Source organism: Asterias amurensis, chromosome 17 (genome assembly GCF_032118995.1).
Source record: "Asterias amurensis chromosome 17, ASM3211899v1".
NCBI classification, from domain to species: Eukaryota; Metazoa; Echinodermata; class Asteroidea; order Forcipulatida; family Asteriidae; genus Asterias; species Asterias amurensis.
The window spans coordinates 9,690,177-9,703,917 of record NC_092664.1 but is presented as its reverse complement, the minus strand read 5'-3'; the positions used below and the strand labels follow the sequence as shown (position 1 = coordinate 9,703,917).

The window sequence follows — 13,741 nt, the reverse complement described above, 5'->3', positions numbered from 1 at the left end:
ACTTCATATCTACAAGAAAATAACAACATGTGCCTCGATTTTCTTGTTTCGATCATAAAGACAAACATATTCAGCGTAAAATATGTTGATGTTTTGTCCGACGTGTGCCAACGTTCTCGTTGTTGAAGAGGGACCACAGTGTTACAGATTTGCGTGTCATACGTGTCCATTTATTCAGAATGTGACGAGAAAGGTAACTAAAATAAAATAAACGTTATTCCATGGAGGAATCTCCATGGTTATTCTAACTAATTTTTGTTTAGCAATTGCATTGCCTGCTGCATGCACTGTTGATGATCTGTTGATGTTGGGGTTCACTACATTTATGGCATCACGAACTTGCTGCTTGCAATTTAAATTGCATTGGCCTACTACAAACTACCAGTCTCTAGATTAAGAATATACACATACTGACTGGCAATGAGGTAACTAATAAACTAGTGTACGTCTATTCCCCGAGGGACTAGTTTGAGTGACTAGTAAAGAGAGATGAGGGACAGGGGAGGGGGACCTATTCATGCTATTTCCAGGAGGCCGAATGCAGAGGGAAATAAATACAAATACTATAGGCCCCTCTTCTGGTCACTCACAGGCCCAAAATACGCCCACTAGTTACCCAATTATGTTAGTCATAGTGTGTTTTATAAATAACACCTCAGTCTTTAATGTGAAATAAGAACAGAAATCTGGAAAAGAAAGGAAGTTTTGTAGTTGCTGTTCTCAATCTCAGTTCAAGTCAAGAGAGAATTGTAACCAGGCACTATTTTCAAAGACAAGTGCCCGGCGTGCACAATTCCTGCAAAACACGAGCCTGCGCGCGATCACTGAAATATTAGTTCATGTGACCGTATTTCAGCAAACTAGAATACATAACAAGCAAGACTTAGACTGAGGTGTGTTATAATTAGAACTAATTAGATCTTTGTTACAAGGTGTAGCTAATTAAATATTCACAAGAAAAATAGGTGTTCTTGCCTACAGCTACTTAAGTAGTCACAAAAAAAATAGGTGTTCATTGCCTTCTGATCTCGCTTCCTGCCCTACTGCAACACCACTCAAACAACTTCAGAGCCACTGGGCTCACACTGTGTGGTCTAGTATAGGAAGGTCTTGAACCTCCAATAAACAATGTCTTTGGCTACCAATATTCTCTATACATGGAGTTCGGTCAAAGTACTGGTTAACAATACTTCCAAACTATATGAAAGAACACTACAGTTCTTTCCAACAAATACTTACAACAGAAACTAGTAATGAATGTCTATAATACAAATAAAGAACACTTTAACACTTGAAAGCAAACTTAGAAAAGTGATACCTCAATCAATAAAAGTAACCTTTAAATACTAAATAAAGTCCAAGCAGTATTGAAAGAAAGCAATTTCACTTCATCTAAATCAAATCATTATCACCGTCCATTATTACATGACTTGATAAAGGAAACTCTAAACAACATTTCAACTGTCTTCCAAGTCTGAAACAAATCCTTTCTTGATCTTGTAATCTTGGAGTGAAAACTCCCAACTGTCTTCAAGTTACATTGTCTTGATCAAGTTCATAACACATTTGAAGCAAATATTAAAGTTCAATAATCTAGATATTTCTATTAAAAAGCACAATGGAATTAATAAAGAAATAGTAAAATCAACATACCTGTAAAGAATAATGGAAAACCACTGTCACAATATTTATCTAGAAGAAGAAACTCCTTTAAATGTGTCTGGTACTGGTCATCATTGGTATTTAGAATGACCAAACCAACATCCTGTCTAGAGTAACTCTGCTGATGTGGCAATCTTGGACTAATCCATTATTTCTAGAGGTAGGGTCAAAGTTCCATTACAAAATTAAAAGGGGGGCAATTAACACAGATAAATCCGACACCTTTCTTTGAAGGTGTATCAATTTTGCCTTTTCTACATTCATTGTACCCATAGATGAAAGTGTCTAAAATGATACTCAGCTAAATCTGAGAGGTGACCAGTCTGCCAGTATCCCCAATGGTTGATTTGTCACATGTCAATTATAGGATACTTAAAGTTACTGTGAGCTTGCATTCCTATTCGCTGATGTTGTAAACGGTCTATTTGTGTTCCTTAGATTTCCAGCAAGAAGTTCCCACGACTGAAGGAAGTTGATGATGTACTGGGAGGAGCAGCAGCCTGGGAGAATGTAGACTCAACAGCTGGTGAGAACGTTAATTTGTAACATAGCCCCATGCAAAAATCATCTGCAAATCCCCCTATAATAATGTCACATACTCAAGTCAAAGGCCGCCCCGACTCCAGGGTGATACATCAATTGATGGGAAGAACATTGGTAAACCCTTGATTTTTCCACATTTAAAGAAATCCTTCCCTACTTCTCTTGTGCTTAATTGCCTCAGGAACTAGTTTGTCAACTTCCAATATCGAGGTGAGCTCATCGACTATTCACCTGATTCAACAGCATTCTCCCTCACAGTCACAGGGTCCACCGTAACTGACCAGATCAAAATTCTCTTTAAAGGGTGTCATGTACTTTTTTGTAGGACAAAAAACACCATGTCCACAGATTTACACTAAACTTACACAGTTTAAAGATAATGATAGTAGAAAGCTTCCCTGAAAATATTACGTGCTGAGGTGCATAGTTTTTGGGAAATGAGTAAATAATTTTGGTTTCATGATACCAAAATTGTTTTAAGCATTTACAAAGTATTTTCATGACATTGTTTTACTCATTTCTCAAAAATTACAGCACCTCAGTAAGTAATATTTAAAGGGAAGCTTTCCACTATCATTATCTTCAAATACTGTGAGTTTAATGTAAATCTATTGACATTTTGAAAAATTACCCAAATCCTTTAAGTGACAACAAACTAGTTCAGTGTTCTGAAAAACACCAAATTTTATATGAAGTATGGACTGCTTGAAAAAGCTGAAGGCCTAGTGAAATGACAAACTATTTGAGCCTAGCCCTGTTGGCTGGTCAATGAAAAAGTTCTGGACAAACCCTGGCTGAGGATACTTTTCCTAAATGTTTTGTAAAATATATTATTGTAAGGGCTATCAAAAGGTGGAAATGCCATTACAGGTCTGGAAATTCATCGTTGAAAGGGCAAGGCCATTTTCATTCTGCAAAGTGCACTTTCTTTGGAAATCTTAAAGTCAAAGGGCACTTCAATTGTAAAAATTATAAAGTTTGTAGAAAACTTCTAAAGGGGCACCAAGGCAAAGACTGGGGTAACAGAGGCCATGGCACTTTCATTAGAAATTTCTTAAAATCTATGGGAAATATCTAAATGGGCATTAAAGGAACACGTTGCCTTGGATCGGTCGAGTTGGTCTTTGAAAAGCGTTTGTAACCGTTTTTTATAAAATGCATATGGGTAGAAAGATGTTGTAAAAGTAGAATACAATGATCCACACAAACATGCCTCAAAATTGCGTGATTTTCCTTTTACCTCGTCGACTAACACGTCGGCCATTTATGGGGGTCAACATTTTGACTCCCATAAATGGCCGACCATGTTAGTTCGCACAGTAGAAGGAAAACCACGCAATTTCGAGGCAAACTTGTGTGGATCATTGTATTCTACTTTTAAAACATCTTTCCAACCATATGCATTTTATAAAACACGGTTACAAACACTTTTGTTTTGACCAACTCGTCCGATCCAAGGCAACGTGTTCCTTTTAAGGCCAAGACCAGGGGCAACAGCGTCCATGGCCCTCCATTAACTCTGTGTAATTCCCGGCCTGCCATCATTTCAACTTCCGTAAAGTCAGATCCTAGGTTCAAATTTCTTCATCAGCAGTGACCCCCCAACCCTGTGTACTTCGGGTACTTTTTCAAAATGTCCACAGATTTACATTAAACTTACAGGGTTTGAAGATAATGATAGTGGAAAGCTTCCCTTCAAATATTACTAACTGAGGTTGTTATGTGTAGTTTTTGAGAAATGAGTAAAACAAGTCACAAAATAATTTTCGTCTCAGAAAGACAAAAATTATTTTAGAATGTAAAATCCCATTAACCAGTTATGATTTTATACCAAAACCATAGCATAACTGGTTAATATGTTTTTACATGTTAAAACTGAGATGAACATTTGTTGTTTTACTCATTTCTCAAAAACTACAGCACCTAAAATTTCAAGGGAAGCTTTCTACTATCATGATCTTCAAACTGTGTAAGTTTAATTTAAATCTGTGGACATCGTGTTTTGTGTTAGGAAAATCATGTAGCCCCTTTAATCTCTTTTGTTTTTTGTCTTTGTTTTTCACAGAGAAATGTCCCAAGTGTGAACACGCGAGGGCCTACTTCATGCAGATACAGACCCGCTCAGCTGATGAACCTATGACGACCTTCTACAAATGCTGCAGCCCGGAGTGTGGACACCGATGGCGGGACGCCGGTTAAAGAATTTTCAGACCACATGTTTGTAGAAAAGTTGTTTATTTTAAAAACTGATATCTCAGTCAAGCAATGTACGTTTCAGAGGATATGAGAAGATAAGATTTCTTAGAGCTGCTTAACATGCTTAAGCAGAGAATAGTGCTCAGTTTTACCGGTCACAAAGTGTTCTGGTGACATGGTAGTTTTGCTTGTAACCTTATTTTGGTTAGCATAATTTTTTTATGCTAAGCTACTATTTGTGCTTTTAAAGCAGCTCTATGAAATCGGGCCCTGTTTTTACCAACTAAAAAGATAGTATGATGTACAAGTTTTTGAAAAACTAATATTTTTTTAAGTAGGATTTGAAACTTTGCATGGTGGAAATAAGATATAGAAGAGTTTGCGGTAACACCATGTAATGACTATCTCTAAATGAGTTGATGTGGTTCTGAAAAGAACCGTTGGTTTAACTCGACGTTTCGATCAGTATGCTCTGATCATCTTCTGGAGAATGCTGGACTCTGATATATTTTTCATTTTCCTCATCCATTCATTCATTTTTGTGAGCAAATCATCGGCAAGCTCAAAGGTGAATTATGTGGCATTACAAGAAGTATAGCGCCTTCATAATGGGTAGAGCCAATTTGTGTGATGTGGAAATTTTTCGCACAATTACTGGCCCAGATTTCAATCTTTGACAGGGCAAGGCCATTTTCATTTTGCTAAGGGCACTCTCATTGGAGAATCTTCAAAGTCTATGGGAAACTTTTGAAGGGGCGCAAAGGCCAAGACCTTGGCAACGGAGGCTTATGCCCCCCCCCCTGGCCTTTGTGTTATTTCAGGCACTTATGAACAGAATGGTGATAAGCCATTTGTTGTTAGATTTGAATATTGTCTTGTACAATGATGAGCTTGATCCACAAGTTAACACTTAAATTTGAATTCATCAGACTACACAGACAGTTGCTATGTCACATGATTTGGGGCAAACTTTTTCGTAGTTAACTAAGAGATGGCGCAAGCCCATACAAAATGAATGGGTATATTCACAATGGTACCAGGGTTTGCTTATCTGGAGGTTGCGTTACAAAGGGTGCATTCGATTAGCTTCCCTGGGTCGACCCCGATGTGGCGTATTTTTTTTTTCCAGGACGATCCAAGGCAACGTGTTCCTTTAAGTAACTGAGTTAGAGTTCATAATTCTGTGTACAGCTACAGGCCTCGTCCTAAATTCATAGAGCCTGTAAGCACAAAAACCTGCTAAGCACATGAAAATCTAGCTAAGCAAAAACAGGTTAGCAGCCAACATTCCATAAAGTTTACACTGTCGCGACTGGTGCCCCAACCAGTTTGTGCTTTGAGAAATTTGTCGAGCAATGCTTTCTGCTAAACAGCTTTATGAAACTAGGCCCCCGATATGATCATGACGACAGTCCCCCCCCCCCCCCCCAACGTGCCACCCCACCCTTATGTAGCTCTATGAAAATAGGCCCTGGATTAAAACCCACATTTAGTAGCCGACATCAGAACTCATGTTTTGTGCTCTTTACCAAAGATTATGGAGCACCAATGGCACATTTGGACACAGTTTACCAAGATGAGACTGATTAATTTATGACAAATTAGATTCATGATTATATGTTTTTTATTTGGCAAACATGTAAATCTGTTACCACTTATTAAGACCAATTAAAATTGACAATATTATATTTCAAAAGATTACATTTCATTTTATATTTCGTTTTGCTTACTTCATTCATTTACATTTAATTAATATTAAAAAGGGTATACATGTATCAACTTTAAAGAACCAATTGGGATAAATAGCCGCCTAGGAGCCGGATAGGAAAACTCAAAGACACTTTGGGGGAAAAAGGAGAACAAATGTTGGCCCCAAGTTTGCTATCTCATGCCAAGCTAATGATTGGATTCGCTATAAGCAAAATTGGCGTTGATAAATACCGTGGTAAAATGAATAACTTTGCTAGTGCACCAAAAACATTCAACTTCATATTGTACATGTATAACCAAAGGTTGACCGTAGGGGTAAGGAGGCGAGTGTAAAACTTTCTGCCAAAGTAAGCTATGACAAAGTTACGATAACTTTCCTCCAGCCAAACTTTCAGCCACTCATTAATTGCAACCGATTTGGTCAACCTCGTTACGACCAATCCAAAACACTTAAAGAGAAAGTATACCATTGGTTTTTGGAACCTTTGAGGAACACGTTGCCGTGGATCGGTCGAGTTGGTCTTTGAAAAGCGTTCTGTAGCCGTTTGTTATAAAATGCATATGGGTAGAAAGATGTTGTAAAAGTAGAATACAATGATCTACACAAACATGCCATGAAATTGTCTGGTTTTCCTTAACCTCGTCGACAAACCCGGTCGGCCATTTATAGTAGTAAAAAATGTTTAACTCCCATATATGGCCGACCGTGTTAGTTCGCGACGTAAAAGGAAAACCGTGCAATTTTGAGTGATACTTGTGTGGATCATTATATTCTACTTTTAAAACATCTTTCCAACCATATGCATTTCATAACAAACAGTTTCAAACGCTTTTTATAGACCAACTCGTCCGATCCAAAGCAACGTGTTCCTTTAAGCAATGTATGTGTAAAGTTTCTTACTACATGTATGGATAAAGGGCACCAAACAATAAGCCAATTTGAGATGTTGGACATAATATTACACTATAGGTTTGGGTAAATTTCACCCAAACCAGTGTACTTTTTAGTACCACCATATATTTCAAAAAGGCTAATTCCAAAATAAAACGTCTTACCTTAAACTCAACACTAAGATAGTTGTATGCATTAACATCATAATTTTGTCACAAGATTTTCCTCTTTTCTACCTTCATCAATTTCAATCTTTTATTAGGTTTGTTCCAGAATAATTATTATAATAATCTTTTTTACTTGCCATGATTTTTAAAAAGGCTGGAAACTATTCAATGATTCAGTTTTAATTTTTTCAAAAGCTTCCTTTGCACTCAACATTTGTTGAAATTTTCACTAATTTGTAGCGAAACGATTTCAGCAAGCAAAGAAAACACTTACTGAAATTTTTGGTAACCTGGTCCATATTTCATAGACCGTGTCAGCAAACAAATTTGCCTAGCACTGAAAAATATTGCTTAAAGGAACACTTTGCCTTGGATTGGTCGAGTTGGTCTTTGAAAAGCGTTTGTAACCGTTTGTTATAAAATCAATCTGGTTGGAAAGATCTTTTAAAAGTAGAATACAATGATCCACACATTATTTGCCTCCAAATTGCGTGGTTTTCCTGTTCCATTGCTAACTAACACGGTCGGCCATTTATGGGAGTCAAAAAGTTGACTCCCATAAATGGCAGACCTTGTCAGTCGACGAGGTAAAAGGAAAACCGTGCAATTTCGAGGCATGTTTGTGTGGATCATTGTGTTCTACTTTTAAAACATCTTTCCAACCACATTGATTTTATAACAAACGGTTACAAATGCTTTTTATAGACCAACTCATCCAATCTAAGGCAACGTGTTCCTTTTACAGAAACCAGCCAGATATTTGTAAAGTTTACACCATTTTGATTGGTGCACTACTCATGTTTTACTCAGCAAGAAATTGTTTGCTAAAAAGCAGTGCTTTCTATTTGACAGCCTCATGAAATCGGGCCCTGGGTTGATGTAATTGCTTGTTTCTTTTTACAAAGGCTGCACCATCTTTATAAATATATTCCTATCAACTCTGACACCATCAAAATCCAACACGTATTGTACTTTAACTTTGAAGTGAATTTTCCATTAAGAACCATCAATGCTAATTAGCATGAGACCAGTTTTTATCAAATAAATTACTGACGTGAGTACCAAGCTAACATTGTACAACAACATTGGAGTTTGATGGAGTCAAGAAATGCCTAATGAGTAAACAACAAGTAAAACTAAGGCCGTACATGTATCTGACTAAATGGCTGTGAAATTTTTGCTTGTATCTAAACATTGTATGTCTCCCGTAGCAACAGCCACATCCAGTTGCAAATCGGCCATGGCCGTAGACAGTCCTCTCTTCAAGTGTATTTATGCAGTTAATGGAGCTGTCAATTGTCCAGTTTGTTTTAGTTGAAGATGTGGGAGTCATTTAGCTAGACTTGACGCAGTCTTTCTTCAGGTGGTGACTGTCCAAAAAATATTGGTTGCAACTATGAAGCGTCAAATCAATGTGTCACTTGAACAGTTGAGCTTGTATCTCGAAGAGTCATCTAGGTAGAGTTGACATAGTCCTCCAAATGGTGCCACACACAGTCCAAAAAAGTGTTGATTGTCCGCAACAATCCCTCTGTGACTCAGTTTAACTCTTACTGGAGAATCATCTTGCAAGACTTGCTGCAGTCCTTCAGCCGGTGGCACATAAGCCAAAAGCATCGATTTACCTATTGCCCTTCGACAGTTGAACTTCTTGTAGCGAAGAGTCATCGTGCTAGATTTGACGCAGTCCTTCAGCTGGTGGCACTCGGTCCAACGAGCGTTGACTGTTGATAAGGCTGGGTGAATGTCATCTTCAAGGTTTGTCTCAGTCTGGGCTATAAAATAAACCATTATTTAAAGATTAGTTTCAATAAATTTGTTTAATATAAGCATTGATTAGTTGTTCTGACAAGAAAAAAAATGCCAGGGGCGTAACTTGGGGGGGATCACCCAAATTCAAATTTAAAAGTTATTGGCATTGACATGATAATATCAATGCTTCAATAACTTATCTTTCTGTTAAACAAACAATGAGTTTGTTTTTACATTTGCATCAGATTATCTTATCAAATTAGGGCATTGACCAGTTTGCTCAAAAGGGGTTGGTTTTAGATAAAAGCGAATGGAAACTTGTGACTTTACCCTCCTTTTGGCACAGCTTACTGTTGTATGCGAGAGTATCCTTAGGCTACGACACGATTTCACAAAGAGTTAGAACTCGTCTTATCTCGAGTAACTCTTCCTAAGTCCTAAGATTAGTCTTAAGTTTAATAGGAAGAGTTTTGTAAAATCCATGGCAGTACCTTTACTAAGTGAACATGCACACAGCATTACACAAAATTCCTTATGTTTTTTTGTTTTTTGGTTGTTTTTTGTTTTAGTTTTTTTTGGGGGGCGGGGGTTTGGGGGTGTTTTTTTTTTACATTTTGGTGAAAAGCTCCTATTTTGATGAAGTTTTCCACCAGTTCGTTTTGTGGTTTGTTTTAATGTATTCTTTGAAATGGATGATTTGAAACATTCAAATGTGCTAATTTCGAAACATAAACTCCCTTGTTGAACTTGTGGGATGAACCTTCTTTTCAAAGAACTATTTGGATTTTTGTATTAATTTGTTTTACCAAACAGGTTGACTTTTTGTTGGCTGTGCCGGGATCGCATCAACATCCTTAAGGTTCTCCGCTCCAAAGAAAAAACATATATATAGTGTTCAAACTTACCAAGCGGTCTGTTACCAAGCATTGGTTAGTCTCAACATAGAGGGATCTCTTCAAAGGTTAAACTTGTAGTAAAGAGTGGGCTGGCTAGACTTGAAGCTGGCGGCACACAGTCCCCAGTGTTGATTATAGCCTCAAGTTTGGGTGATTGTCATCTCTAAGTTCATCACTGTAGAAAATAAACCATAATATTCATTGTATTAAGTAAAATTTTCTTCAGTAAAGTCTGAATGACATCCAAGAAACACAATCCATGTTTTCCTTTATCTTTTTGTGCTTAGTCCATTTCTTTTTTTCTCCTGAAAATCATTTATTTTTCCACCAATTGGTTTTTAATGGTGTGTTTATTGTAAACTAAAGGATGGGAATGAATGTATTCTTTCAAAATGGAAAATTTTAAACCTTCAAAATGTACTTCTGAAACATCATCTCCTTCATTATTTTTGAACTTTTACTTTCATTTGTTATTTCCAAACTCGCCAAGTGATCTATTTTCTTTAACTCGATTTGGGGCCTTTCAAATCCTTTTTTAAACCTTGGCCTCCCAGTTTATATAGGTTGTACGCCATGGGTTTAATGTGTGTGCTTTTTTTTTTTTGCAGACTAAGGGATGGGAATGAATGTACTCATCCATATCAACATTTTGTGTCCCTTTTTAAAGGAAAAAATAAGAATATTTTCTTATTCAAATTTACCATGTGGCCTGTTGCTGACTCTTTGCGCCTGCCCAAAAATAATTGGTTAGTCTTAACATCCATAGTCACTTGAACTTCTATCAGCGAGTTATTTAATACCTTGAAATGGTGTTGTCTTCTAGCTGGTGGTTCCAAAAAGCTGGTGGCACACACCCTCCCAAGAAACATTGATTAGCCTCCCAAGGTTGCGGGAATGTCATCTCAAAGTCAATCGTCTCAATCTGCAATGGAAAATAAATAATTTCCAAAGATTACTTTTGATGAATCCTCTCCATACAAATATCAGTAGTTTGGGTAAAAGTTTGAATACCATCAGCCAGAAACAACTTCTTCACTGAGCTACAATCAGTTCTTCAACTCATCACTTGGTTTCCTTCCTGAAACTTCCGCTGGGGAACTTGACAAAGAGGTCAGGAGAGCGTCGTCATTGAACAAAAACATGCAACAATCCAGGGTTGTTTTTTTCCCCTTTTACCTTCTATTGATGAAGTTTTCCACCAGTGGGTTGTTCTATGTGTTGGGATAGAACTTTTTTTTCTTCTGATTGACTTTTGTCTTCTCCAAAAGTGCCAATACTTAAAACTGAACTCCCTCCTTTGCTTTTGTAATTTGTGGGATGAACATTCTTTTCAAATAGAAATTTAAAAAGAATTATGTCAAACTTCAAGCGGTCTGTTGTTGACTCTCACCTGTATCCTCTATAGTGATGCTCATTCATAAGGTCCAGTTGTAGTTGCCATACTCTCTGTATCTTCCAACGATGCTCAGCCAAACAATAGTTGTAGTCCACACTCAACTATGAGGAAAAATTCAACAGACAAAATTATAATCATGCATTTACATACATTTCTAATAAGCTTCATTGAGAGTCAATGATGGGGGGACTTTTGGGATGCTTGGTGGCAGCAGACTTACCAGGTAAAGTCCATTGTTCTTGATAATGTGCGCACGCTCAGAACTACGTCAACAATGGAAATTTACCTGGTAAGTCTGCTGCCACCTAGTGCCTCAAAGTCTCCCACTAATGTGTTTCCTGAAGGATTTCAACTTAGATTGTACAACATTACACTTTTGTTAAATCAAGTGTACTGGTTCGTTACGCTTGCTCTTGTAGAATCTCAAATGATACTAGTATTTCAACTGCTGCTAACAGATGTCTTTTAACATCTTAGAGAGTTGTTTGAGAACCAAAATCTTATTTGACTATTCATACATGTTTTCTTTTCAAAGATGTTGATAAACTGATGCTGATGTCTATCATCCTCCAAGTTTCTTGATTGAGTTGTTGATACATTTAGTAGGCCAATCTCTCCCCAGTAAAGCCCGGTTCATACTTCCTGCGAATGCCAAAGTGATACGAATTTCAACATCACAAATTCGTAACGATTAATTCGCAACAGTTGAACTTTGTTCAACTCCTGCAAAACATTCGCTTTGAAAACAGCCATTGTGATGTCGAAATTCGCTTAGCATTCGCATGAAGTATGTATGAACCAGACTTTAATTACTTGTTACTCATAGCATGGAGGTAGAAATAGTCTATTTCTACCTCCATGCTCATAGGTAAAACTCGATACATATTCAAACCGTTTATGACCACAGTCCCTGCTGGTAGCATCCTCAGCTCAGTCAAGATTCCAGAACACAACTTCCTCATCATCTCATTCTTCAAGGAGAGAACAGGATCTGCTTTGTGGAAGATGAAAAAAGTAGAAAGATTATTTTGGGTCAGATCAATTAGCCAAAGTTCTATTAAGAGATAAACCCCATGCTTTACCAAACAAATGTACAGTGTCCAAAAGCTGCCCTGTGCACATTTTCTTGTCGCAGTTACAAGAGATAACCCCATGCTTTCCCACCCATGTATTTAATGGCGTCCCAGGAGCTGCCTTCTGTGCACATTTTTGCTTGCAACAATTACAAAAGATAACCCTACACTTTACCAACACAATGTCATTTACAGTGTCCAAAAGCTGCCTTCTGAGCACGTTTTCTTGCCGCAATTATAAGAGATTAACCCCATGCTTTTCCAGCCGATGAAATTAACGGTGTCCCAGAGCTGCCAGCAGGCACAACTGCTTGCCACAATTAAATTTCCTTTTTGTTCTTTTGCAAAAACCCTCATATACTTTACATTACAATTCACCCGATACATAACCTTTGATGCTAATACTTGACCTCATTGACCCTGCTGACCTTTGGAGACATCAAGGGAGCTTCTCAGTTTCTGCATTACAATCTGTGTAAAAAAAAAAAAAAGTATAGCCTATGTCGAGGCTAGGTTAGGCTACGGAGAAAAACAGCAAGCTAACCATTTCTCTCAACAGCCTAACCATTTAATGGTCAGGCTGTTGAAAAAAATTGGTTAGCTCGCTGTTGAGAAAATTGGTTAGCGCTGTTGAGAAAATTTGTTCAGAAATGTTTGGTTAGACGTGCTGGGGGAAAGTTTGGCTAGACTAATTTACCCTGATACATTTACCTAATACTTAACCATTGATGAACAGCTTCCAGTCAGTGACATCTTAGGGAGAGTCTTCATCATCGTTTACTCACAGCTCAGTTCTTGGCTCAAGACAACATATACTTACAATTGTCAAACCTGTTGAAAAAGTAGAGAGTTAGTCTTATTTCTAGGCCAACACTATTTATCCCCTTACTGTCTAACTATTCATACTTACCTACGAGTTCCTGACATCTCCCCTTCATGCATGTTCCCGATGGATGACCTGCTCTGTTTCACCGTCTGTTTTTTTCTCCTGTTGACTTCCGTCTTCTTCTTTTTATCTTCTTTTTTAACAGCATTCATTTTTCATTTTTTTCTTTTTCCGCAGCGCTCGAGAATAAGCGGAAGTTTGACAGTTAGGCGCTATTATAAAAGATTTTAATTTCAGGACTAAGTTAAGTTTCTAAGCTTGTGTTTGCCTATACGTTTTTGTTAATATTTTTCAAATAATTACATTCATAAGTGAGAGTAATGCTGATATTAGGAACATGTAAATATTCATTTAGCATGGACTAAATAATATTATTTACAATACTCCTAAATCTAACATTCCTCATCAGAATGAATGTTGATTGGACTGGACTTATTATCGGTCTGCATAATTATTAATTTTTAAACATTTATGGTGGCTATTATTGTTTTAGGGTTGTATTTGTTCGTCTTTTCTCTATTATTTTCAGTTACCAAATACTTCATTTTGAAATTGCTTAAAATCGGAA

General features: G+C 37.3%; 1 protein-coding gene across 1 annotated transcript; it reads left to right on the top strand.

The window, feature by feature from the left end:
• Positions 1–7: 7 nt before the first annotated feature.
• LOC139949721 (DNA-directed RNA polymerase III subunit RPC10-like) lies at positions 8–5,817 on the top strand. Its single transcript, XM_071948222.1, has 3 exons — positions 8–193; positions 2,101–2,188; positions 4,271–5,817. Exons 1-3 carry the CDS (start codon positions 83–85, stop codon positions 4,402–4,404), a joined length of 333 nt encoding a protein of 110 aa, XP_071804323.1. The 5' UTR covers positions 8–82; the 3' UTR covers positions 4,405–5,817.
• The last annotated feature ends 7,924 nt before the right edge of the window (positions 5,818–13,741 follow it).